Source organism: Corvus kubaryi, unplaced genomic scaffold, assembly GCF_017639235.1.
Source record: "Corvus kubaryi isolate FWS band 111438036 unplaced genomic scaffold, C.kubaryi_AGA036_p1.0 37394, whole genome shotgun sequence".
Taxonomy (NCBI): Eukaryota; Metazoa; Chordata; class Aves; order Passeriformes; family Corvidae; genus Corvus; species Corvus kubaryi.
In genome coordinates, this window is record NW_024581133.1 from 12,351,171 (window position 1) to 12,376,033 (window position 24,863).

At 48.9% G+C, this 24,863-nt stretch overlaps 1 protein-coding gene and 1 long non-coding RNA gene across 3 annotated transcripts; one reads left to right on the top strand and one right to left on the bottom strand.

Annotated features, from left to right (window-relative positions):
• The first annotated feature begins 12 nt into the window (after positions 1–12).
• LOC121669807 lies at positions 13–3,697 on the top strand. Its single transcript, XR_006017901.1, has 2 exons — positions 13–380; positions 817–3,697. It is a non-coding gene; the product is annotated as an uncharacterized LOC121669807 (long non-coding RNA).
• A 1,183-nt stretch (positions 3,698–4,880) lies between these two features.
• GOLM2 (golgi membrane protein 2) lies at positions 4,881–23,544 on the bottom strand. Of its 2 annotated transcripts, XM_042039302.1 has the most exons (10): positions 23,107–23,544; positions 17,300–17,354; positions 16,220–16,322; positions 15,090–15,180; positions 14,085–14,229; positions 13,779–13,859; positions 13,341–13,439; positions 12,553–12,726; positions 9,557–9,724; positions 4,881–6,103 (listed from the first exon to the last, which is right to left on the bottom strand). In XM_042039302.1, exons 1-10 carry the CDS (start codon positions 23,431–23,433, stop codon positions 6,030–6,032), a joined length of 1,317 nt encoding a protein of 438 aa, XP_041895236.1. In that variant the 5' UTR covers positions 23,434–23,544; the 3' UTR covers positions 4,881–6,029. The 2 variants fall into 2 exon arrangements, with proteins under 2 accessions (XP_041895236.1, XP_041895237.1); XM_042039303.1 differs by lacking the exon at positions 9,557–9,724 and having other exon boundaries at positions 23,107–23,543.
• Between the last annotated feature and the right edge of the window lie 1,319 nt (positions 23,545–24,863).

Sequence of the window (24,863 nt, forward strand, 5' to 3'; positions counted from 1 at the left end):
GCGGGCGGGCGGGCGGGCGGACGGGCGGAGGGTGCTGGCGGTGGCGGCGGGTCCGCGCTCCGGGCGCTCGGCGCTCAGCGCTCAGTCGCCATTTCCCGCCTACCGACCCGCTGCACCGCACCGAGGGACCCGGATGGCAGCGGGGCCGCCGCGCAGGCGCGCCCGGCCGGGGGAGGGGGCCGGGCCGGGGCAGGCCGGGAAGGAGGGAAAGGGGCCTGGCGCGGGAGCGGCGCCCGGAGTCGGCGGGATCGGGACTGGCACCGGGACCGGCAGCGGTGCCCAGGGCCCCGCGGCCGAGCTGCGTCACCGGAGGAGGCACGGCCGCTCCGGTATCCTGGCGCCGGGCCGGGCTGGGCCGGGCTGAGCCGCCGCGCCCGGAGGTGAGGGGAGAAGGGGAGCTCTGAGGGGACCGCGCGGGCGGGGGCGCGGGCGGGGCGGGGGGGGAGAGGGGGTGAGGGGGGAGCGGGAGCGAGTCCCGGCCCTTCCCGGCGGGTCCCGGCTCTTCCGGCGCTTCCCGGGAGCAGCGGCGCGGCGGCAGCGCCGGGCAGGACTCGCCGCAGACGGAGGACGGACCGGCAGCGGAGTCCCGGGCCGGTCGCGGCTCCGGCCGCCCCCTCTCCGCGCTCCCGTGGGCACCGCCGGACGCTCCCGTGGCCTCTCCTCGGCTGCGCCAGCCCGGCCCTGCTGGCTCGCTCTCCGTCCCATTCCCAAAGCGTAGGGCAGTGCTGGCTTGTGGTTTCGGTTGCTGTTTTAAGTCGCCTGTGGACTCTGGTGTGAAGTTTTATTTCCGCTTTTTTTTTTTTTTTTTTTTCCTAGGCAGCCTCTTTGTGTGTGAAATGCTGAGGATGCTGCATGCTTTACTATTTGAAGGGCTTAATGAAGCAGCTTGGCCATCTCTTGCAGTATAGGAGGATGTAGGGAGGCTTACATTTCTCTTTTCAATGCTACTGAACTTGGCTATCTTAATTTTTCTCTTGATGATCACTTTTACCCACCACTCTTTTAAACAGAAATCTTCAGTTCGCAGGTTCACCTGTGTTATGACAGGATAACATCTCAAGGTATTGCCCAGAATGGAAGGGTTTTACAGGAGTATCTGGCATCCTCTAATTTAGCAGTAAAGAAGCCTACACGGGTGTTGTGTTTCCTGGTACCTGTTGACTCCCTGCTTAGCTTTTGAACATGGATCAGATTATAGAAGTCCCAGCTCTCTAGTCACTTAAAATATTTATTGGCTTGTTAAAGAGAAGCACATCTGCTGCTGTGAAGCCAGGATTTGGTTTAGAATTCTGTCACGGGACTCTACTAGTCTGTCTTTAGCAGAAGACACTATAAAGCTAATTTTACCATAGAAAAGAGGTCATAGGAAGGCAGTGGAAACAGTGCAGTCCTCATTCAGAACAGGTAACCATATTCCTTTAGAGCATTCAGGTATTTCTTGTGAATTATCAGCTGTGAAAAAAGGTTAGTTTGGGCATGTTAAAGCCTCATTAAGATGGTTTGGCAGTCCCTTAGGAGGAACTTGTATGGCAGGATAACTGTGTGATGTCTCACACTGTGAGCCCAAAAGGACATTGATACTTAGAAAGTGGGAGTTTTGGGAAATGGGTGGAAATACTCTCTCAAGCCATGTAATTAAAATGAAACGAGCTGCCACAGGAGATGATCCAGCAAGATTCAAAGCAAGCAGATATTTGTGTGAACATCAGCACGGCAAAAACACTCTTGAGAAGAGATTAAACGTGTGACTCAGGGTTCAAACTGATCTTTACAGCAATGAGAACTGGCCTTTTCTGTGTTACAGGATACCAAAATTTGTGTTTCACAGTGCCTTGTGCTCTCCTCAAGTTCACTGATGCTGAATTAGGGAGAGGGGGCTGGACTGGCAGGAAAGGGAATATGGAAAATCATCTTGCTCATGGTGTTGCTGTGCAGGGAGAAGTTCCAAAGTCCCCTGCTGTACCCTGCTCCCCACAGAGCACGTCCCTCTACCCGAGCACAGCTTCAGCTCCGTGTGTGAAGTGTAAAAACCCTGTGCCGGCACATGGCGCCTTCGGAGCTCGGAATGTGTGTTTGGGCCAAAGAAAAGGCTCAGTTGGCAGCAGTGGGCTTCCCCCTGCCAGAGGATTTGGGCTCCAGTCACACTGAGACATTCGAGGAGCATGTTTGCTTCACAGAGAAACTGAAGGGGAAATGTGTAGTTGTCAGACCTCTGCCCATTCCCACAGTGGGATCCTGACTGCTCCTTGAAGGCCATTCCTCATGCTTTAGGATTTCCTCTCAACTCTTTTTCCTTGAGCCTTGCAGAGCCCTTAGCTCTGTGTTTATACATCATGTAAACCAAAGTGCTCCAGAGTGAGTTCCCTGCTTGTGCAGAGCTGATGTGGGCCGGGTTCACAGTGTCTTGGGCAGCTGTTTGCAGGATCTGCAGCTCTGGGCTGGGTGGGCTTTATTCCAGTTTCAGATTAATTTCAGCATCTGGCACTTCTCAGTAATCGCAGGAGTCTTCTTTGGGTTTATATCTTACTATTGCCCATTTTCAGTGTTTGCTGTTTCTTTTGCCTTTCTGAAGGGAATCAATTCTGTTGGATAGGTGACCAGAGTTAAAAGAGAAGCAGCTCCCAGGCTGTGCTGCTCCTCCATCCCCAGCGTCTGGGAGCCAATCTGGCTGTCCAGGAGCACTCCAGACTTGCTGTTCTCACTGCAGACACTCCAGCTGACAGCAACAGGGATTCATCTGCTCCCAATCCCCACAGAAACACATGGGAATGAACCTTGTGTTTGATCTGGCACAGTGCAGCACTGGAGAGTGGCATGAGACATTCCTCCAGGGATGGAAATGCACAGCCACAAGTAGTCAAACCCAGTTTTGGGAAGTTGAACTGTAGATTATCCATACCAGTAATCCCAGTGTGGCTACATCGGGTTTCATATAGATTGAGGAATTGGAGTATTATGGTTTCTATATTGGCATAAAGAAATTCAGGCATAAATACCATTACTCTTTTTCTGGCTGGCTTGAAAATTCCACTGCACTCTCACAAATAGGGAGGGATGGCCCCGGTTGGTTTTGTGGGTTTGTTTTCCTGTTTTATTTAAACTACAGAAATCTGGTCTCCTCAGTCCTGGAGCCAGCTGGAACAGCAGGACACTGCTCCTCCTTATAAAGTCCCAATCTCACATTTTCTAGTTTGTCACAGCAAGACTTTTGATCCTATCAAATATTTTGGTCAGTATCCTCAAGGAAGGGTCCCAGGTTACTTCAACTGGAAGTTCCATACTTGGGTCACAGGGTACTGAAAGCTCCGTGTATCTCCTGGAGCAGGGATTGCAGCTGACAGATTTATGGCACGTGGAAATTCTTCTTAATAGGGATAAAGGAGAAAGTTTTCAGATAGAGAATTTCTTCAGAGATATGTGTGCACACGGAAATGGGTCCTGCTGAGAGCTCGGGACCTCCAAAACCACCACATGAACCAGCATTGTTCAATCCAGCTTTCTCTGGTCTGCAAACTGTAAACAGGGGCAGTAAATAGATTTATAGAGAAGAAAACCTTTTGTACTTTCTGTATGTTCTACTGCAGAACCCTCACTCACAAGCTCTTCTGTCCTGCAGGCTTTGGATTTCCCACTGTTGCTGTGTTTGCATATATGAAAATGTAAAATGATAACATTTAATAAAATCCACAAACCATTATCTCGTGTCTGTTTCTTGTCACTTCAAAGTATCAAAAGCTCTTCATGGCTGTTAAAATGCTGAAAAATGTGGGGGTTTGTTTCATCCAGAACTGGGTTTCACCTTTTGGCAAGATCCTGCCCATCAGTTTGGTTTTCCTCATTTTGAAATTAAAATGGGTTCATCAGTGATTCTTTGTTTTTCTGGGATCCATGTGACTTTGGGAAAGCTTTGGCAGAGCCTGTTTGCTGAAAACCTCCAAAATTGGGTAGCTAGGACTGGCTGGAATAACTGGAGTTGTTTCTTTGGCTGTTGGGTGGAGGTGCATGCATTTCTCACACTGCCTGAACTCATCCCTCAGCCTTGGCAGCCGAATCTCAGCTCCCTGCTCCTTGTTTTAAATGCATTGCCACGTGGATACAATGGGATTTATAACTAGAACCTCAGACGCAGGACTGGGTGTGCTGCTGGAGCTACCTGGGCATGTTGGTTAAAATCTGGGCTGGGCCATGGTGGGAAGAGGCTTTGTTGGCTATCTCCTGTGGACCCCAGAATGTGAGAGCCAGTTTGATTCCCAGTGTCGCTGGGTGCTGAGGGAAGCAGCTGCTCGAGATCTGTCAGCGTTGTCTGTGCTGCCATTGCCATGGAAACGGGAATCGGCTGCACACAAACGGCACACGGATGTTGGAACAGCATTTTCAAAACAAACCCGAGCTGGTTTGTCATTCTCAGTGCTCAGAGCCCAAGTGCTGCCACACAGCCTGGCTGCAGGGACAGCTGCAGGCCCATGAATCTGCAGCTCCTGATTAGAGAGATGCTCCAGACCCCTCATCATCTTTGTGGCCTCCTCGACCCTCACCAGTAGCCCCCTGTCTTTCCTAAGCTGTGGAGCCCAGAATTGAACACAATACTCCAGCTGTGGCCTCACTAGGGCGAAGCAGAGTAATCACTCTGACAGAAAGAGGAAAAAAAGAGAATACATAGAATACAAAGAAAAAGAAAAGGCAGAGAAGCTCTTTAATTTAGGGGTCTCCCCAAGCTGTGCTGTGTGATGCTACACTACTTTGGAGAACATGGGGTTCAGCTGGAACCAGGACACAGCGCTGAGCTGGAGTTCCACTTTTTAAATGCAGAAACTGGGAGGAATTTTTTTTTTACCATTGACACTTGAAGTAGTAATAAATTGTCTTAAAACCCCATAACATAATTGTACAAGCACTGAACTTTATTTAAGAGCTTCACTGAGCTGGCAAGGAGCAAACCTGACCCATTACTTCAGCCCAGCACCTGAGCACAGGGATGAGTTCAATCACCCTCATCAGGGCTTACAGCCTGTGTCCACAGGAGCCCTTGGGGGAGCAGGGGGGACAATCTCCTTCGTTCCCACCACTGCAGAAAAGTGGAATCATCTCCATCAATTCTGGAAGTGCTTGAACACAGAATACAGAAAAGGGTCTGACTTACAGATCTGATGGAGAAAACCAAACCATGGAATGTGGTGGGTGTTCAGGTCAAGGGATCAAACTGGAAATTAACTAGAGTGGCTGGACCTGGGATGGACGCTCTGGGACAGCACACCAGCACCTACAGCATGTTTAGCTGGGTATGGGCTGGTCCTTCCATCGAGGGACACAGCTGCTGGAGATGTGCCTCTTACTGACACACTTACTCTCTTTAACACGAAGATTTCCTACAAGCTGCGAATTATTTGTATCACCTTTTAAATCAAGCTATTAGTTGCACAACTTTTTTGGGATGTATCAAATTACTCAAGTCCTACTATAGATTTCCAGCTCTAGCTACAAGATGTGGTCACTGTACAGGAGTTCAATGGGATGTGGTGCTGGGTTGCAGGAGGAAGGAGCAGTTATTGAACCATTCAGTTCCCAGTCCCTCTGACGTTCCATTCTCACCTGCTGTACAAACCCCAGCACTTGGGAGCAGCAGTTCTGCCACACAGGTGGGACTGTAGAAAAGGAGTCCTTGGCTGTACATGGCTTCCACAGCAGCTTTGTTACATCAGGTACAAACTGTACAAGTTCTCCAGGTTCCAAGTGTTCTAAATGGCAGAAACAGTTCAGCCTGTGTTTAGAGACTGGGTTTAAGGGTGGAGATTATTTCAGATAAGGACCAGGCTGAGTAACCAGCTCCATATAACAGCAAAGATGTGGGTTTAATACAACCTACAATAGTACAAATATGTACATATGTACAGAGCGGGTCCTCTTCACCTGCTGCTGAGCACACTCGGCACTTGATCCTCAGCTTCCTTGGAAGCAGGAAACACTGGAGTAAAACAGGTTCAGTTTTGCAGCACCTCAAGTTGCTGGGTTGAGCTGTCTGTGACCGGGGCCTACAGGACCCCGTCACTGAGGCGGGACTTGCTGTAGTCCCCCAGGTCGTTCTGCAGGTCTCGCTCCTCATCATCTGCAATAACAGATTGTAATTAAGATTACAATCAAAATTCTCAGATCTGATCTGATGTGGTATCACTGAAAAAATATCAAAGTACAGTTTCCCAGGACATGCTGCTAAAGGGCACAGCACCAAGCTGGCCGGGGCTGGTGATGGGACAGAGTCAGCAGGCACAGGATGTGTGGCTGTGCTTCCAGCCCAGCGGTCAGTGCTCCAGGTGGGGATCTCTGGCTGCAGGGCAGCCCCACTTCACAGACTGCCTGACTTCAGACACTGCAACACAGTCACACCAGCTGCTAGGCTTTGAGACTGCCTATCAAGCTTTCAAACTCCCCCACTAAAACCCAACTCCTGCAGACAGTCCCATTCCCAGAGTTGACACTGTGAGGCTTCACAGAGGCTGGGAACCTCAGGGACTAGCACTGGGACCCCTTCCAGACCAAGGGCCTCCTTCCCTCAAAAAGTGAAAAAACCCTAAAACTTCCATTTGTTCCAACGAATAAGCTTCTCCTGCACCTCAGTGCTAATCCTTTATATTAGGAAAGACTCTTGTTCACAGCAAAGGAAATCCAAGTTGAGTTAATTCATCTTCCGCCGGCTGCCGAGCTGCCTGCAGCTCTCCACACCTTCACCCCAGCACCCCAGGAGCCAGGCAGGGACCTGAGGGCTGCTCCAGCAGCAAAAGGCTGGAGTTCACCTGCATGACACAGGTTTGTTCCATAAGAAAACACCACCACAGCACCAGGACATCCTGGAGTTTATTAACAGACATTTTATAAGCTGCCACCTTCAAACATCCCCTTGCCCTTCTGCAGGTGCCTGAGCAAAGGAACCAGGCTGGGTGCTGCCCTGCCCCAAGAAACATCCCCCATATTGGGTATTTTCCCTGAATAATTTCAACCTAAGCCTGCACATTCCTAGAGGCAACAGAAACCATGTGGACTCCAGTGGCTTTGTGGCACATGCCACAGGCTCTGTTCAGCCTGATGCAGACCTGGGTGATGTTTTCCTGACAGCTTTTAGGCAGAAATTCTCTCTTGTTTTTTTTCCCCTCCCTAAACAATTACAACCACCCTCCCTCCAACCCCCCAGTTCTGCCCTCTCCTGCCCTGCAGACAAATGAATATGAAGCCTGAAACAGGCACTTTTTCTGGAATACTGACCCTGGAAGCACCACTGGCCACACTTAAATCACAGCTCAAGCCAACACAATAAGCTATTAAGGAAAACCAGAACAAAGCTTGGGAAATGTGGTCTGAGGTAGTAACACACTCTGCTCAGACCATCCCTCAGGAAGAAGCTTCCAGAAGTCACCCTTTAACCTTTACCACCAGCTCTTAATCCAGTCTGTCTATACAGACACAGAGGGGTTCATCAGGAAAAGGATCTTCCCCAAGTCCAAATTCCGAGCCACCAGAGCAGGGACCTTGCAGGGACCCCACCTGGATGGGAAATGGTTTTATGGGGTCACTGTCAATCAGAGCTCTGTTTTTTCAACCACCACTCACAGTGCAAGTTACACAAGCCCAATCTCTGTGGTTTAACATTTTTTCCACCACTTATATCTGTATCACGCCCACCCTTTCCCAAGTGGCATTGGGGAATGCTGCCCATGTCACTGTAACTTCATGGCACAGCTGCTGCCTGAGCCATCAGCTCCCCTGTGAAGGCCCCCACAGCCAGGTACTCATGCTGACGAAGCAGCACAGAGCTCCAAGGGGCAACAAGAGCTGTGTGGGATGGGGACAGAGTCAGGGTACTTCATCCCTGCACCGTGTGGCAGCCACCTACAGCCACCTGACAGGGGCAGCCAGGTGGGGGTCTGGCTCTGCTCCCAGGGAACAAGGGACAGGACAAGAGGAAACGGCCTCAAGCTGTGCCAGGGGAAGGTCACATTGGATACTGGGAACATTTCTTCACAGAAAAGGTAGTCCAGAGCACCCAGGCTAACCCAGGCAGATGGCACCAGTCAGCACAGACTCAACCCCAGTTACAACCTCCAGAGCTGCATCCTGAATTACGGAATTCTGGTACGGAACTACTGCAGCGAGGAGCTGGGCAGGACCCACTGCTGACTGAGGAGAATGGAACTGAACTATGAAACCCCCACCCACAGGACTGCCAGGGCTTGCAGGGCTCAGGGACACACAGGACACCCTGCACTCTCTGTCCACAACAGCCCAGCACCATTAGGAGCATGGCTCCCATGGCCCCAGCACGGACAGAAATGCTGTCAATCACAGAATCCCAGGATGGTTTGGGTGGGAAGGGACCTTAAAGCCCATCTCATTCCACTCCCTGCCATGGGCAGGGACACTTGCTACTGGACCAGGCTGCTCTGCATCCCCTTGTGCCTTTGTGCAGCTGCCAGCCTGGATGAGCAGCTGCCAGCCCAGGGACCACCCGCCAGAAGGCCAGGTGTGACACACAAACCCCCTCTGAGTTCTGAGCACGAGGGGCACAGAACAGGCTGCAGCTGGAACAGCAGGCACTGCAGTTCATTAGTAAGTTAATTAATTGCTACAGGTTCTGGTCCATCCTATTCTTTCACTTGTGCATGAGTTTCAAACTCCCAGCCCAGCCCAGGCTGCTGACACTGCACTTAGCTGCGTGTTCACACAATCAGCTGCTTTTTACTGGCTTTGCCGATTCATTTCGCTTAGATGCCAGTTAAATACGGTGCCTGAAAAACCTCCAGCTAAAAGCTTATTAACTTATATAACTCAGTATGAGGGTCAAAATCAGGGGGCCTGTAGGATTTTTGTCCCATTTCCTATTTTTTTTTTCCCCTCTTTATTTTACGCTTTCATTTAACTGGAAATATTCTCTATGTTTACACAACATTCTCGCCCTACAGACATGCAGGCCTGTCACAAATATCCCCAACAGCTGGATGGAGAAGGCAGACAAGGCAGGCAGAGGCAAGCGAGGGAGCTACATGCAGGACAGGGAATGGCCATGCACACACAGGTGTTAGGCAGCACTGGATCAGGAGCTCCGAGGTGGGTTAGCAGGAACACCACAAGCCTGTTGAATCTGTGTATAATGCACAAAAGTTACACCTGGAATCACCACCTGAGGCCTCACTGCACACCAGCTCCAGGCAGGTGTGACAAGAGCAGGAGTCAAACCACTACATTCCTCTATTTGACAATTTAGGAATGTCAAGGCCCAAAGCCCTCCCAGCAAGGGGCCAGAGCTGGGGGTTTGGGTAAAACCATGTTTAGAATTTAGAGTCTTGCTTTTCCTAGCAGGAACCATACACAACTGCAGTGAGGTGCCAAAACCCTCTCACTCAAGGCTGTTGCATTGTTGCTGTCCCACAGAGAGTGAGACCAAATTTCAAGCTTGTTTGTTCTGTCTGAGCAATTTGTCATCAGCTAAACCAGCAAGGCTTTACACAAATTCAACAAGTAACTCAGCATGGATTTATCACAATGGGATGGAGGTAAGGCCCAAGCTCACCTTGGACGTCTTCTTCTCCACCATCACCATCCTCTTCCTCATTGTAAGCCAGCTCGGCCTGTTTGTCTGCCTCATACTCACCCACGTTCCCATCATCCCCATTATAATCTGCCAGTTTAGAACCCTGCTGCGGGTCCACAGGGGATTCATTCTCATCAAAGAACCGGCCTGTGGAGTAGGAAAGGAGTGAGTCAGCAGCAGAGAGGAAAGAAACAGGAAGATCCTACATGAGAGCAGATCGCAGGTGGAGGCAGTCGGGGTCTGTGGTAGTTCCAGCTGGAGAGAAAGGGGGGAGAAGGGAGAGGGCTTGGGCAGGGGTTGAAGGAGGCTCGTGGAGCACCTCCATGCAGGAATGATGTGCTCTGTCACCCAGCACTTGACCTCGTGACGCCTGACTGTCCCACACTCCTCTCTCCACCGGCAAGGGCTGGAGTGAGCACCCAAACAGCTCCACCTTGGATTGCCCACAGGCACCAACACAAGATTTCTCTAAAAGCACAAGAGCACTCACTCAGTGGAAGGGTTAGTATCCACTTTTCCTGAGGCCTGGCATTTTGCACACCCTGGCACACCCTGGAGTAATCCAACGCTGTCCTGGTGCCTGGCACTGCCTGCAGAGGGTGCCCTGCTGGCACAGGAGGGAGCCCAGCACAGGCCTGCCCTTGCCTCTCAGCTTGGAAACTCATCCAGCTGGCTTTACACTCTGCTTTCCTATTAAGTTTTAACAGTTTTCAAAATGTCCCAAATCCAGTATTTTCATCTCCCAACAAAAAATTAAGAATGGTTTCATATCCTGAAACAATGCACAAGAAAAACAGGAATTAGCTGGATATATGGAATGAGCAGACCATCACCCAGGCACACAGTGAGAGATTACTGGTGTGATGTCAGCTCAGAGCTGGTGTTTAATGGGATACAGGGAGACCTCTTCCAGCCCAGTCCTTGAGGGAAGCAGCTCTGAGTCTGCAGAGGTCACTGGCCTGGAAGGTTGTGTATAAATGAAAAAACTGGGATTAAAGTGTGATACAATCCTTACACACTGGGCACCAAGGCTGCTGGGGCAGGTGGTGATTCCCAGTGCAAGCAACTAATGGAGAAGTAAACCTGGAGAATGATTTCAACATCAGGATTAAAAATGGACAGATGTAAAAGTGAAATTATTTCCTAAAACAATGCATGTATAAAAACCAGGACAGAAGCAGTACCATGGTGCTTCTCTGTATGGGGGGGAAAGCACCAGAATCACACCTAGTGCAGCTCAAATGTACAGAACACCAGTGTCAGGTATTTTCTTAAAACAAGCATGAAAAAACCCCACGATCAGTTTAGAACTCCGAAGTTCCATACATTATTCATTGCCTGTTCATGTCTCATTGAGTGATTCTGGCTACTACTGTTGGTATTTTTGACACTGCATTAGATACAAAACCCAGATAGGACAGTGGGATTTGCACATGTTAAACCCAAAGTGAGCCATGGAAGACAACGGCATGTACCCATCTTCCAGCAAAAACAGCCTGTGGATAGCCAGAGATACTGTGACAAACAAGCACTGAATGAATTGAAGTTGACAGAAGGAAAGGGTAAAGTATGATGAAGAGATCTAAGGAAATGCAGCAGGCCCACACAGGCTACAGACTGAGCTCAGGGACCACAGACAGTCTGGCGAGCCCATCCTGTCCCAGCCCCAGCCAGGGCAGGGACACCTTCCACTGTCCCAGCCTGCTCCAAGCCCCGTCCAGCCTGGTCTTGGACACTTCCAGGGATGCAGGGGCAGCCACAGCTGCTCTGGGCACCCTGTGCCAGGACCTCCCCACCCTCACAGGGAACAATTCCTTCCCCATATCCCATCTATCCCTGCCCTCTGGCAGTGGGAAGCCATTCCCCCTTGTCCTGTCACTCCAGGCCCTTGTCCCAAGTCCCTCTCCAGCTCTCTTGGAGTTCCTTTAGGGACTCTAAGGTCTCCCCAGACTCGTCTCTCCTCCAGGCTGAACAGTTCCACTCTGCACCCTCTGCTTCAAAGCCCTCAGTTGCCAACACCCAGCCAGGCACTTGCCCATGGTGGGAGCTGCAGAGCTGGGCCAGAGCTGGGCTCTTCCATACCAGGGGTGAGTTTGTCACCAACGGACCTTTCTGAACATCTGTCCTGACCATCAGGACAGAAACCTTACACAAACCTGGATTAGCTATTCCTTTCGTGATAAAGTCTCTCCCTCATTGCACCATTAAAACATACAATAGGAGTTATTCCAAATATGAAGAAGCAAAGAGAACAGAATAATTGGGGCCAATTCCTGACTCTCAGGTACCCCCTCACAGCCTACAATGGAGACATTTCCTTCCCAGCTTCTGCCTACACAACTATGCCCCCATCATTTAATCCATGACCAGGGAAGAGAGACAATGCATTAACAAACCCAACAACTGAACCATTAAAAAAACTAACAACTGAAATGAGAAGCCTTCTCACTCCAGAAGTTTCTTCCAGAAGCTCCTTTGATAAAATAATGAGCCTTGCACACCTCAGGGTACACAGAGTGGAAACCAGGCCTGCCCAGTTTCCGTGACAATTTGTAATATGCTTGTCCCTGCTCCATCACAAAGTTCCACGAGTGATATTAAAACAACCAAAGTTTTCTCAGTTTTGGCTGAATTCTTACAATATTGTCCAAAAAGTGTATTGAAGTCAAGCAATAAAGTAACTCAGCATCCTGCATGTATCAAAGTTCTGGCTTAACCAATTTAACTGTGCAGTAATTTCCAAAAGCGTCTTAAATTCTGACAAGGAAATAATTTTTTAAAATAACTGAATATACATGTGGAAAATAACACATTAAAGCATATCTTTTACCCAGGAACACATTATATTCATTCTCAGGCTCCCTCTCCAAAGCCACCAGCTGCAATGGTCTCTATTTTCCAGACAGGCACTTACACAGATAAAAAATGAATGGATTTTTTTAATATATTGAAGTGTGTGACATTGGCCAACTTACTTTGCTTAATCTTCTGCAAGTCACTAACTCGGCTCTTTGGGATTTTTATCTGGTCTGGCTCAATTTTGTGGTCTTTCTGAGTTTCCACATTTTCTTCAAAATTCAAGTGCTGGAGAGGATTTGGAGGGATCTGCTTGGCAATGTCGGCATTTCCATCACTGTCACTGGGCAAACCTACAACATTAAAATGTGAAGTTATACTCAGAATTTTAGCAGGACAGGATTGGAACAAGCCACCTGCAGTGCAGGTATAACCTGATATTTCTCTGACATTAAAGTGACTTGATCTGCAAGCATTGAGTTTATTTTCTTTGGGTTTGTCTCTTTTCTAACTGCAATTCTTCCAAACCCTTTCACTGCAGGACTTTTAAGTTCTCACATCCTAAACCTTTCCCATGTCACCCTCAAGTAAGCTGTTCCCAGGGACAGGAGGACACCGAGCAGGCAACGGGAACATCTGACTGTGGCTACCAAGAGATCAACAACCAACTCCTGAGGGGGTGGTGCAGCCCTAATTAGTACTCTAAGGAGCAACACTCATTTCAGTTACTCTGTCCACTGGAGGAATCCTGAAGCACTTATCCTTGAAATTTCTAACTCAAATTTAGCTGTGATTGGTCAAAAGGCTCAGAAATTATTGGTGTGGAGGGTACAAGAAGAGATCATACAACAGCAGCCCAAGTGCCTCAGCCAGGTAAGAACACAACCTTGGATCCTGCAGAAATTTATCCTTGGTTTTCTTCTTGTAACCAAAATATTGCCTCGTCACCTGCTAACAGGAATTTTACCTGGTGCCAGGTTTGGAGCATGGGGCTGCTCAGTTGGAAGATTCATAACAGACTGATGACCTTCACTTTTAGGAGCTGAAATAAGTGGCTTCTTTAAAGCTAAAAAAAAGTCACAGGGACAAAAGCATTAACATGAAACAAACACACTATTTACCTGGTCTTGCTCTAACAGTCCTGTAAATTTCTGGTTTTTTATAGTTTCCTTAATGAAAATATAAAAGACAAGATTTCAGGAGGGGCATTATCCAAACCATTCCATTTTGGGAATTCAAACCTCTAAGGCACAGTAGAAACGGTCTGATTTTACACCCCACTTGAATTTTATTACCACGGAGAGATTTTAAAAGTCTGCACTCACTATGAACCACATGGTGTTCACACACAACATCTACATCACCAAGACCCAAATGTGAAAGAATGAAGAGTATTTCTCCTAACCAGTGGGAGTATCTTCAGCTTTAGCAGGGTCATTATCTTCTATTTCAGGCATGCCTGCGTCTCCTCCGGGTTTGATTTTCTCTGCAAGACAAGAAAAGGATATTCTGCCTTACTAACCCTTCAGCCTGAACAGTAAATTTCCCTCTTGTGGAAGGCTCAAACTTAGAACAATCACTGCAGCTAATCAAGTTATCCGAGCCAAACAATTCCTTCTTCTACTTCAGAGAAATGCACAGTCTGGAGGCTGGCAAAGGATGCAACACAACTGGCCCATTCTCTATCAGAAAAGCCCAAAAAAGGAAATACCTTTTCCATTTGCAACATGTTCTGAAGGGTCCTCATTCTTCACTGTGTCTTTATCTTCCACCTCTGCAGCAGTCTCAGGTATTGCCTGGTCACCATTGCTGGGACTGACTGCAGTGTCTTTACTGGACTGAAGTTTTTGTGTGGCCTGTTAGAACAAATAACAAGACAACATTAAACACTTCCCTGGAAATTACAAAACAAACGCCCTCAAATTCAAGATTACTTTGGGTAAGCAAAATTGCATTTATGAATTCAATGATCACCAAAGCAAAGAGCAGAGCCCTCTATGTACAAAGCTGGACCCTGGGGCTCTGGAAAACACAACCAGACAGAAAATGTTCAATACAGCACAGCTGCAGGACATTTCTACTGCCATACACAGGCGTTAAGTACAACACAAACATGTTAAGGTAACATCAACCTTAAGCCTCAGGTCAGAGCCTTGAAACAATTCCAGACTGTAAGAGAAGATGTGACAAACTTGCTCTCAGTCTGCCCTATTATTTGAGATGTTTATAGATGAAGTAAAGAAACAAAATTTTAAGCATCTGTTTGCAGCAAAGAGGCCCAAATTCTACTGGAAGTCTGTTTCATGCAATCACACTCTTGATACCGTTCCAATACCATCACAATTTGCATCACATTAGCACCTCGAGGCCTCGGCAGAGCTCAGGCTCCCTCTGCAATAACCTGTGTAAGGCTCTGACAACACAGATCCCACCCTGGAGAGCTGAACAGCAATATCCATGTTACAGACAAGAACTGAAATCCTCAGCAATGACATCATGGAGGAAGGCTGGAGCAGAACAAAGAATTTGGCCTCAGCTTGGAGCTCGGTCCACCGGGTGAGACAATAGGCAGATTTCTTACCTTAACACCCACTTAGGTGTATCAGGGGGATACTGAACACAAAGTTAGGGAAGAAATGTCCCAGCCCTCCACATCTCTGAAGCAAACAGCAAGCTTTGGGCTCTTCTCATTCAACACACACTTTCTTGGCATTACCTTTTGTTCCCGTGCAATTTGGTCCATTAATTTCTTGATGCTCTCTTCATGCTGCAGTCTCATTTCCTTGATCTGCTGCCCACACTGCAGGCTTGAGGAGAAACACACCATTAGTTACACTTCATTTGTTGGATCTGCTCTCCCACAAATAAAGTAAGGGAAAAAATATGAAGTGGCACAAAAAGCCAAACCTGAGATATAACTAGAGTAGTCTGCCCAAAAAGCCTGGTCCTGGCATGTATGTGGAGTGGGAATGGACTGAATACAGAAGGAAAGCAGAACCAGAAAAAATAGGCGCAGAGCAGAAAAAACAGTAAAATAAAGAGAACAGCCTTGAATATACTTCCTCCAGAAGCTGGAATGCAACCAAAAGGTCAATGTCCAGAGTTAATCTGTCTGCAAATATTAATTCCACTGGGAAGGCAACGTGTCTCCCCTGGCTGTCAACGGAGAAGGTGCACAACTGCCGCTATCAGTTACTGCTCCCAACTCAAATAACATGATCTGAATACACAGCCAGGTGTCCCAACTTCCTCAACATGCCATGACATCAGCCCAATCACCAAAAGTCCCATGTCCCACAAATGCTCAACATAGCACAGAAACACTTTGTGTGTGTAAAAGTTTCAAACACTTTATCAAGTGTTAAGTCCTCCTCACTCCTCAAAGCTCCAGGAGTATTTGTTCTCCCCGTTTCTCTATCATCAACTTAAAAGGCTGAAGTCAACTTAAAATTTCAATCTACACAAGGTGCTTTCAGCTTCAGTAGAAACAAATGAAATTACACTACTAGAAAGGCAGCAATTAACAACGCTGGTGACACAGGATTGTGTCCTTTAAACTTTCAGGTGTCAGTGAACTAAATCTCCATGTTATAAAAAATACATTGACTTAAAAATGCAGAACAATTCCACTAAGTCAAGATTTTCCTTAGCTCCTATCTCATGTTGGGAGAAGGACTACAACACCACAAAGAACTTGAAAGTCAAACAGTCAGCTCAGGTGCATTGCCAAGTGAGCACACTCGTGTTTGAGGATTAGCAGACATGAGATTAATTAGCACTGTTTAGTAAATACAGGTCCACATCACACCCACCAACCTGCAGTTACCAGCACTCCTGAGGACATACCTGTCATATTCCAGCCTCCTTGTCAGGTATGTGTTGTTCTTCTTGTACTCATGCAGCTGATCCTCCTGGCGGATGAATTCCTGCCGTAACTCTGCCAGTTGTTCTAGGCCAAAAAAGCAAAAATCAACATGAAAACAGAAAGAAAACAAAAAATGCCCCATGGGAGATACAATTTCCAATATTGCTAAAGAAGTATCAAATTGCTCAAGTTTCATGTCCAGGCATACTTTAAAGATTCTTAAACCAATTTGAAGAAGATGCCACTTTACTCATGTATGCCAGATGGCAGCATGAATTAGAGACAAATTCTTCTGATGCTATGCCAATCCCCCTAAATGTTTCTGTACCTTTGCATTCAGAAGCCTTGCACAATGCTTTTTCACGTATCTGTTGGAAATCTCCATAATTTCCTGAAAGATTCTGTCACTCTGAGTAACATGGAAGCGCTGCCAGGTTACTCCAGGCAGGATGCTCAAACACTGTTTGTCTGCAGTAAGTGTACAAAAGGAGGCACCTTCCTGCTATCCATAAAGCCAACACGGATTTTCCGTCTTCACAGCTGCTCTAGTTCTCCCTGTTCTTCAGCCTACAAATAATGAAGCTCCCTACTACTTTAAGCTGCAGCTACATGGATACAGGCAGAAACCGTGTGTGTTGTATGCAGGCATGTTCACATCCGAGCACGTTCCGGCTCACTCTGAAGTACCCTGAATACAGCAACACCACAGGCATTATAATCATGTCTGTACAGAACTTCAGAGATGTTTCCTGGACCTTTTCTAACCCAGCATAACCATCACAGTGTTTCTGATCGGACTCTACTAAACTGTGTATTTGCCCATGAAAATGATTCTACTGTCTTGTAACTCAGCAGTGCCAGAATACACGTTCTTTCTGCAGCAAAGTAAGTGAGAGCCAACTCTGCACTTACCCACACCAGGTAACAAATACAATGAGATTTCACATTGTGAGATGTTCCAGCATCACCAGATCCTTCATTTAAACTGCATTCTGCAGCACCTGGGCAGTTAAAATGCACAACTTCAGCCTGCCAAATAAGTTTGGCCATGAATCCCTTACCCTTTAGCCGATGTATGTCTGCCATCTGATAGGAGATGTTGTTTTGCAGCTTCATCTGGAAGGAAGAAAAAGTTGGATAAATACAGGTGACCAGCAGGCTGGGGAGGGATGGTTTGGGCTGTGAAGACTCAGGTGTGTCTGTTTGCTTTGTAAAGCCAACTTATGGACAGGATTATCGGAGTGATGTGCACAAAGTTCCTGTAAATCTAAGAAATGTGTATTTAGTGATCTGTAAATGACATCACCAAACTAAACACTGTGTTCAGGCTTTGCTAGCAGTGGCTTCAATTTTAATTCCAGAACATAGTTAGATCAAAAAAGTAGATTGCCTGGACTAAAATAAACATGCTGCATCAGGATACTGCAAGAGGGACTGTAAACAGCCAATGTTAAAGCACAGGTGGATAAAAATAAACACAGCATCCACAGCAAAACCAACTGTTACCTAAGGTATATGATATAATAGAATAGTTATATTTAAATAAATCTTTTATGTGTTGCTATCTAACATCCTAACACACATTTTATTTTGAGAGGGAATCTCACATCAGTAAACTTCTACAACAGCTTTTGGCATTTTTAGTAAGGAAAGAAATAGTTACAATAAGTAAGACGTGCATGTACACAAAGTCCTGAAGTAAAGATGCTTTGTTCTGTAATTACATAAAGACAAAAACCAGCAGGAACAAAGAGAAGATTCACGTGTGGAATATTCTAAGAAACGGGGTAAAAATCTTCACCCTGCCCCCAGGCACCTCAGGTGCTGTTTTTTCTTGCAGTTTCATGGTAGTACAAAGGGCACCTGCAGGAAGGTGCTGAGCAGGGCTGTCACGTGTAGATGACAAGGTCAGCATCACCTCTGGGAACAGCACACTGCAGTGCCAGCACAGCCACTTGGCCAGGACATGCTGGGACATACACGGGGACATGCCTGGACACAGGGGCTGTTTCAGTTCCCCCCCAAGTCCCTGAAGTGTCTACATCAGTCACCTCCATTTCCTGTCAAAAAAACCCAAAACACATCTGCCCTGCCTCTAGGACTTCCTCCTCCTACCCGTGCCTTCCCTTCTATCAAATTATTCATTCTTTAAATATATTTCCCATTGTGTTTTTGTTGTTACAAGAGGCACTCTGACTGGGCTGATCCATTTGTCCCATATGGATACGATCAGGCATTCCTGACTACAGACTCCAGCCATGCAGGAACTGCAGGGATGGTGCTTTTCTGCAGCACACAGTGTACACAGGGCACGCATCCGACAGCTCCTGGCACACAACAGAGGTTCCTTGGGCAGCAGAGTTTTTGTGCCAGCCAGCAGGATCCTGGCTATCCCTGGCAGCAGAGCACTGCAGGATCCTGGTTGATCCCTGGAGCAGGGCATGCAGGAGTGCAGGCAAATCCTGACCCATGCCCAAAACAGAAGTCAAGAGGGTTCTAGGGCCTGGAGAGGCACCACTATGGCCCCCACTATGGCAGGACACAGCACTACTTCACAAGGCTTTTCCCAAAAAAAAGAAAGCAAGCAGAACTGAAAAATTAGGGACAGAGCAAAAAAAACCCAGTAAAATAAACAAAACGGCCGTGAGCATATTTCCTCCAAATCCTGGAACATAACTGAAAAGTCCAGCTCCACAGTTAATCTGTCAGCATTTATTAATTCCACCAAGAATGTGATCTTTAGGTAACCTGAGCCCTCTGACCACAGTGCTCAGAAACAGGGACAAAATTACTCCCCACAGGGACACTCAAGGAGCCTCCTGGCATGTCAAAGCCACGTTTGCCTCATGCTCTGCCCACCAAGGCATTCAAGGCCCCCTTACAGGATGCACAAAGCAACATCCCATCAGTGACAGCCCGGGTAGGACTTGCAGAGCTTCACTTCAAAAGCACAACTGGCCCTGCAGTGGGGACACACAAGGAAGCAGAAAACACAAATCACCACCAAGCCTCTCCCATCCACTGGGCACCCACCATGCCAGCTCCTCCTCCAACGACCTGGGACAGGAGAGCAGGTACACACATTAATTTGTTGTGTTAATGAACAAGTATCTCCCCCTGTTTTGCAAAACCACAGGCAATAACCACATTTTCCTGTCTTCCATTCTAATGCAGTTGTTTCCCAGAACCCAATAAACCTACAAACAAAGGAGATCCTGGGAAGTATCAGGGTCTGTTTTCAGACCCTCCTCTATGAGAATTCCTCACACACAAACCCTTCCCACTGGCTCCTGCTCATCCCATAACCATGTGCCTGGCTGGAGGAGGGCTGCTGTCTGTGAGCAGGAGCTGCATAGGAACATGCAGCACTTTTATCACACAAGCTTTCCTTTTGATGATTTCGAGTTTCAGAGAAGTGACAGAATTTATATCCAAACCAGCTCAGCTGACAGCAAATGTCCCTCATCTGAAGGATAGAAAGGGAAGAAGCTTTTTTATGATTCATGGGATCTGTTCCACCTACACATGCAAAACCCACACTTCACGAGCCATGGCGCAGGTCCAGTTCTTCCTAGGCCACGTCCTCCTCTGGTCTAGACCTGTTTGCATTGCTGAGCTCTCAGGGGCTCCTCAGGGCCTTTCCAAGCACTTGGGATGGAGAAAATAAACCCTCTGTAGCCCAATGAGCCCTGCACAGGAAAAACCACCAGAAATCCTGTGCATGGACATGTGGCAACCCTCCAGTGCTATCTGAGTTGTGAGTCTTGCCATGTAACAACTCCACATTGCTGCTGTCAAGCTACAGCTTTGCAAACTGGGGAGTTACCAAGTTTTGGCAACAAAGAACAGACCTAGCTGCTCCTGGGGATGTTTGACTTAACAGCTTCATCCCAAGCATTTCTGGGCAGGGCTGTGTTCCACACCCAGCATGGCCAGCAGCAGGTATGGAATGAGAGGTGCTCCCTGCACACTGGGCGCCTGCCACCTGGAAGCTCTCCACCACAGATTCCTGCCAGTCACACATTTTATTGCGCTTATTGCAAATGGATATGCAAAGCAATGGAAAAACCCCAAAACCTAATGGCATGCTGCAAAAACCCCGTGGAATACTGAGGAAGCTGATGCTACCTGTGCATGCAGCACCTGCCCAAATTCCAGGGTAGGCATTACCCCTGTTTGCCTCTCACAGGGAGCTCCAAAGGAGACCTCCTTGTTTGTTCCAAGGTCCAACAGACCCTCAGGAGCTCACCACAAGAGAGAAGAATTCCCAAGAATTCATGCTTTTGCTGTTTCTTTTTAAACACAAGACACTGGGTCACACTCCCATATTTGCTCTCAAGAGCAAACACCACCGTGGTGCAGTGTGACAGGCTCGTTCCACGAGCAGGGGACAGAGGGGAGAGCCAAGGGTTTGGCCTTGACTCCAGAGATCCCTGAGCCAAGAGGAAACTGCTGCAGAGACTGGAGCTGCCTCAGCACTGGGAAAGGCACTTGATTTATGCAACCACAAGGCAAAGGACCTCAGCTGAGGACAAAGGAGCACAAAGCAGAACTGACACTGAGAAGCACCAGAGCAGAATCTTCAAATGAGTTTTCCTTAAAACGAGCCTGAATTTGTTGTGATCACTTGATACCAATGTTGGGGTTTTATTTCAGCTCCTGCATTTCACAAATGGACTAAGATCACAGGTTACGAGCAGTTTGGTCAGACAGACTTGCCAAATTCTATTTTGAGAGGAAAAAAATTATCACTCAAGCCTTTTTTGGTCAGACACTTTATATTTACTACTGTTTCCTTATGACAGACTTTCATTCTCTAAAACAAAGCTTTATTCTCTACTCTCAGAGAAGTAATAGTCACTTAAGTAAAGCCACTTAAAAGGTTTTAGAAAAAAAATAAACACTGTTGCCACTGAGAAAAGACAGTGGCTCACATGGGAGGAAAAATGGCCAGCTACTGTTTTTTGATAAAATCCTGCTATTCTGGACTCTTCGGGCACTCTGAACATTTTGAAAGAGGATGTTAAAAAGCTACAAGCTCTCACGGCCTTAACTGGCAGCTTCTGGAACAAAGAAGGAAGACACACAGCACACACTGCAGGCAATTAACACTAAATTTAATTTGGGATGTTTACTAGGCACGTTTCTCTCGCTGCCCTTCTGCTCTGCCCTGTGCAGTGTCACACTCAGAGCATCCAAACCCCAGGCAGATCTCTGGGAACACGACAGTGGCGGGCAGGCAGGGGCAGCCAGCAGCACCTGTTTGTACCCCATGCATCCGAGTGGGCCCTGGCTCCAGTAACCAGCGCTGCACCCCCCAGCTTAGACCTACATCTTCTCCCCCAGTGTCCTACAAGAACACATCACAGATTTCCAAAAAAATACAAATTTATTGCATTAAAAGCACACCTTGCCATGCAGCCCAGTAATGGATCACAGAATCCCTGAGGCTGGAAAAGCCTCCCCTGAACACTGAGTCCTACTTGTGCCCCATCCCCACCCTGTCCCAGCCCAGAGCACTGAGTGCCGTGTCCAGGCCTTCCGTGGACACCTCCAGGAGTGGGGACTCCACCAGCTCCCTGGGCAGTTCCAATGCCTGACCACCCCTTCCAGGAAGAAACCCTTCATGAATTGTGCCTGATAGCTTACCTGAATCCTGCCAGTAGAGTTTTACACCCACAGGCAGTTACACTAACACACCAGACAAGCTGACTGCCCTTTTGCAGACAGAAGGGGAAGTGTCTTGGCTAAACCCCAACTGCTTTAGAATCACTGAATCATTGAGGCTGGGAAACACCTTTAAGATCATGAAGTCCACGTCATATCCAACTGGACTTTTTACTGCAATCTAAGGAAAAATAAAAATTAAAAATATGTTTGCTGAACACACAAAGGGCTTAATTGTAATGGTTCAGTAGGAAACTTTAATACAAACTTAATCAGTTTGAGGGAGTCTAATTCTGGAATGGGACATGTACATATTCAGCCTTTTCTGTGACAACTAAATGCATTTTCTGAGGCTGCTCATCCAATGTGTGATAAGAAAGGACCAGAAAAACAAACCTAGCCAGCAATTACCCTGGAGAGTGTGACATTTCCATAAATCCCACTGTGAGAACAGTGTTCAACGAGCAGAGTGATGACCTGCATGCAAATATACCCCACACGCCCCCTGAGCAGGACTTGTGTGCTGAGCCCCGTGAACTTCCCAGTTCAGGACGGTTATGAAAGCACAACAGTGAAAGCTGAGGCGTTCACTCATCGTCCACAACAAAAGAAATCCCCAGGCCACCCCCACTGAAAGGGCTAGCTGAATTTTCTATTAGCTTGGCTTCTCCAAGCCAAGGAAAATGACACGTTAGTCAGCAGCAGGGTTCTTTGTTTTTTTTTTTTCCCCCAAGTACACGCTGGCAGCATAAAAATCAGTGTGCTGTACCAGGCATTCCAAGAGGCAAGCTCAGGGTGCTACTGAACACCACACTGGTTTCATTTCCCTCGAAACTGTAGTTTTACGATTGTGTCTGGTTTCTTGAATGATCACAAAAGATCAGATATTCTCAGCAGAGACAGAAAGCTAAAAAACAGTAAGTAAATTTGAAACAGCCGCCTGGAAACGAGCGATCTCTCGGGATTTCATTGTTCACTCACACACACACACACTGGACATCTTCAGCTCTTTCTGGGGACGTTTTCAGAAATCAGAGTTCGCTGCAGCTGTCCCAGCAGCACCAAACCTGCGCCTCGGGGCCTTGATTCACTCCGGGGCTGCAGAGGCTGCGGGGACACCTTGGGCAGGCGAGGACTAACAGTGACCCGGACTGAGCCTCCCCGCAGGGTACCGGGACCCCCCGCCGCCCCCTCCCCTTACCTTGCCATCCTCGCACCTCTTCACCTGGCCGTCCCTGGCCTGCAGTTGGCTGCTCAGGTGGCTGTAGTCCGCCTCCTTCTGCTCCAGTTGCTTCCTGTGCGAGTCCACCTTGCCCAGGAGGTCCGAGTTCCGCCGCTCCAGGCGGCCCCGCGCCACCTCGGTGCGCTGGGCCTGGCTCTGCAGCTCGGCCAGCTCCTCCCGCAGCAGGGCCTGGCGGGACGCCGCGTTCCAGCAATGGAAGGCGAGCACGGCGATCACCGCCAGCAGCGCCACGAGCACCAGCGAGGGCAGGCGGCCGCCCCGGCGGTTCGCCCCGAATCCCACCATGGGGGAGGCCGAGGGCGGGGGCTTCAGGGGCAGCGGGGAAGGCGCTCAGGGGAGCCCTGAGGGTGCGGGGGGATGTAAGGGGAAGGGGTATCCTGAGGGGGGAAGAGGAAATGAGCCGGGGGGGACTGAGGGGTCGGGGGGAGGGGGGGGGGAAGGTGGGGGGCTGCGGGAAGGGAAGAGGCCCTGCGAACGGCGGGCTGGGAGAGAACGGCGGGAGGAAAGACCCCGAGGGGAGCAGGCGGTGCCCAGCAGGGCTATGACGGTCCCAGCCGAGCAGCCGCCGCCGGGCCGTGAGGGACCGGCCGAGCCGCCACCGCGGCGCCCCGCCCGCTGCCCGCCCCTTGCGCCTTTCGCGAGAGCAGTGCACGGAGCTCTCGCGAGAGCCGCGTCCCGCCTGCCCTGAGGCGACTTGTGGCGAGCGGGCCGGTGGGTGGGCGGCACGGGCGGGAGGGGAGCGTGACAGTGACGCTAAAGGACATTAAAAACCTCCCAGTGTCACCGCCTGCCATGCGCAAGGAAACTTTTCACATTCACAGCCCCGTCCCACCTGGCCTTGGACACTTCCAGGGATCCAGGGGCAGCCACAGATGCTCTGGGAAACCTGTGCCAGGGCCTCCCCACCCTGGTGGGAGAATTCCTTCCCAATGTCCCATCTCACCCTGCTCTCTAGAAGTGGGAAGCCATTCCCCCTTGTCCTGTCACTCCAGGCCCTTGTCCCAAGTCTTTCTCCAGCTCTCTTGGAGCCTCTTCAGGCACTGGAAGGGGCTCTGAGGTCTCTGTGGAGCCTTCTCAAGGTGAACACCCCCAGCTCTCCCAGCCTGGCTCCAGAGCAGAGCACACTGTGGTGGGAACGTCATGGACTTCTCAGCCCCACACCTGAGAGGTGTTTCCTGAGGGAACAAAGCGTGTCCTCGGAGTGAAGTGAGGGGGTGAATCATTCATTTTATAAGAAACACTCAGATAACGCGTTTATTCCTGGGCAGATTCCTTCACACCGCGTTAATGTCACTGTGCCGCTGGTTCTCACAGGAGGAAATGGGACACAGAGCTGGGCTGAAACATGGAACCAGCTCCAGCCGTGGCTGCAGCCGCTCCCTCGGTATGAGGGGAGAGAGATCCCAGCAGTCGGGGTTTGGTGTGAGGGGAGAGAGATCCCAGCAGTCAGGGTTGAGTGTGAAGGGAGAGAGATCCCAGCAGTCAGGGTTGAGTGTGAGGGGAGAGAGATCCCAGCAGTCAGGGTTTGGTGTGAGGGGAGAGAGATCCCAGCAGTCAGGGTTGAGTGTGACAGGAGAGAGATCCCAGCAGTCAGGGTTTGGTGTGAAGGGAGAGAGATCCCAGCAGTCAGGGTTTGGTGTGAAGGGAGAGAGATCCCAGCAGTCAGGGTTTGGTGTGAGGGGAGAGAGATCCCAGCAAAGTCGGGCGTGCGGGTG

Excerpts from the sequence above, each read along its gene's own strand:
- GOLM2 (XM_042039302.1), bottom strand. The coding sequence starts at position 23,433 with ATGGTGGGATTCGGGGCGAACCGCCGGGGCGGCCGCCTGCCCTCGCTG. Across the intron at positions 16,323-17,299 it reads AGACATACATCGGCTAAAGG|AACAACTGGCAGAGTTACGG; the intron begins GTAAGGGATTCA and ends TTTTTGGCCTAG. Across the intron at positions 14,230-15,089 it reads AAATTGCACGGGAACAAAAG|GCCACACAAAAACTTCAGTC; the intron begins GTAATGCCAAGA and ends TTGTTCTAACAG.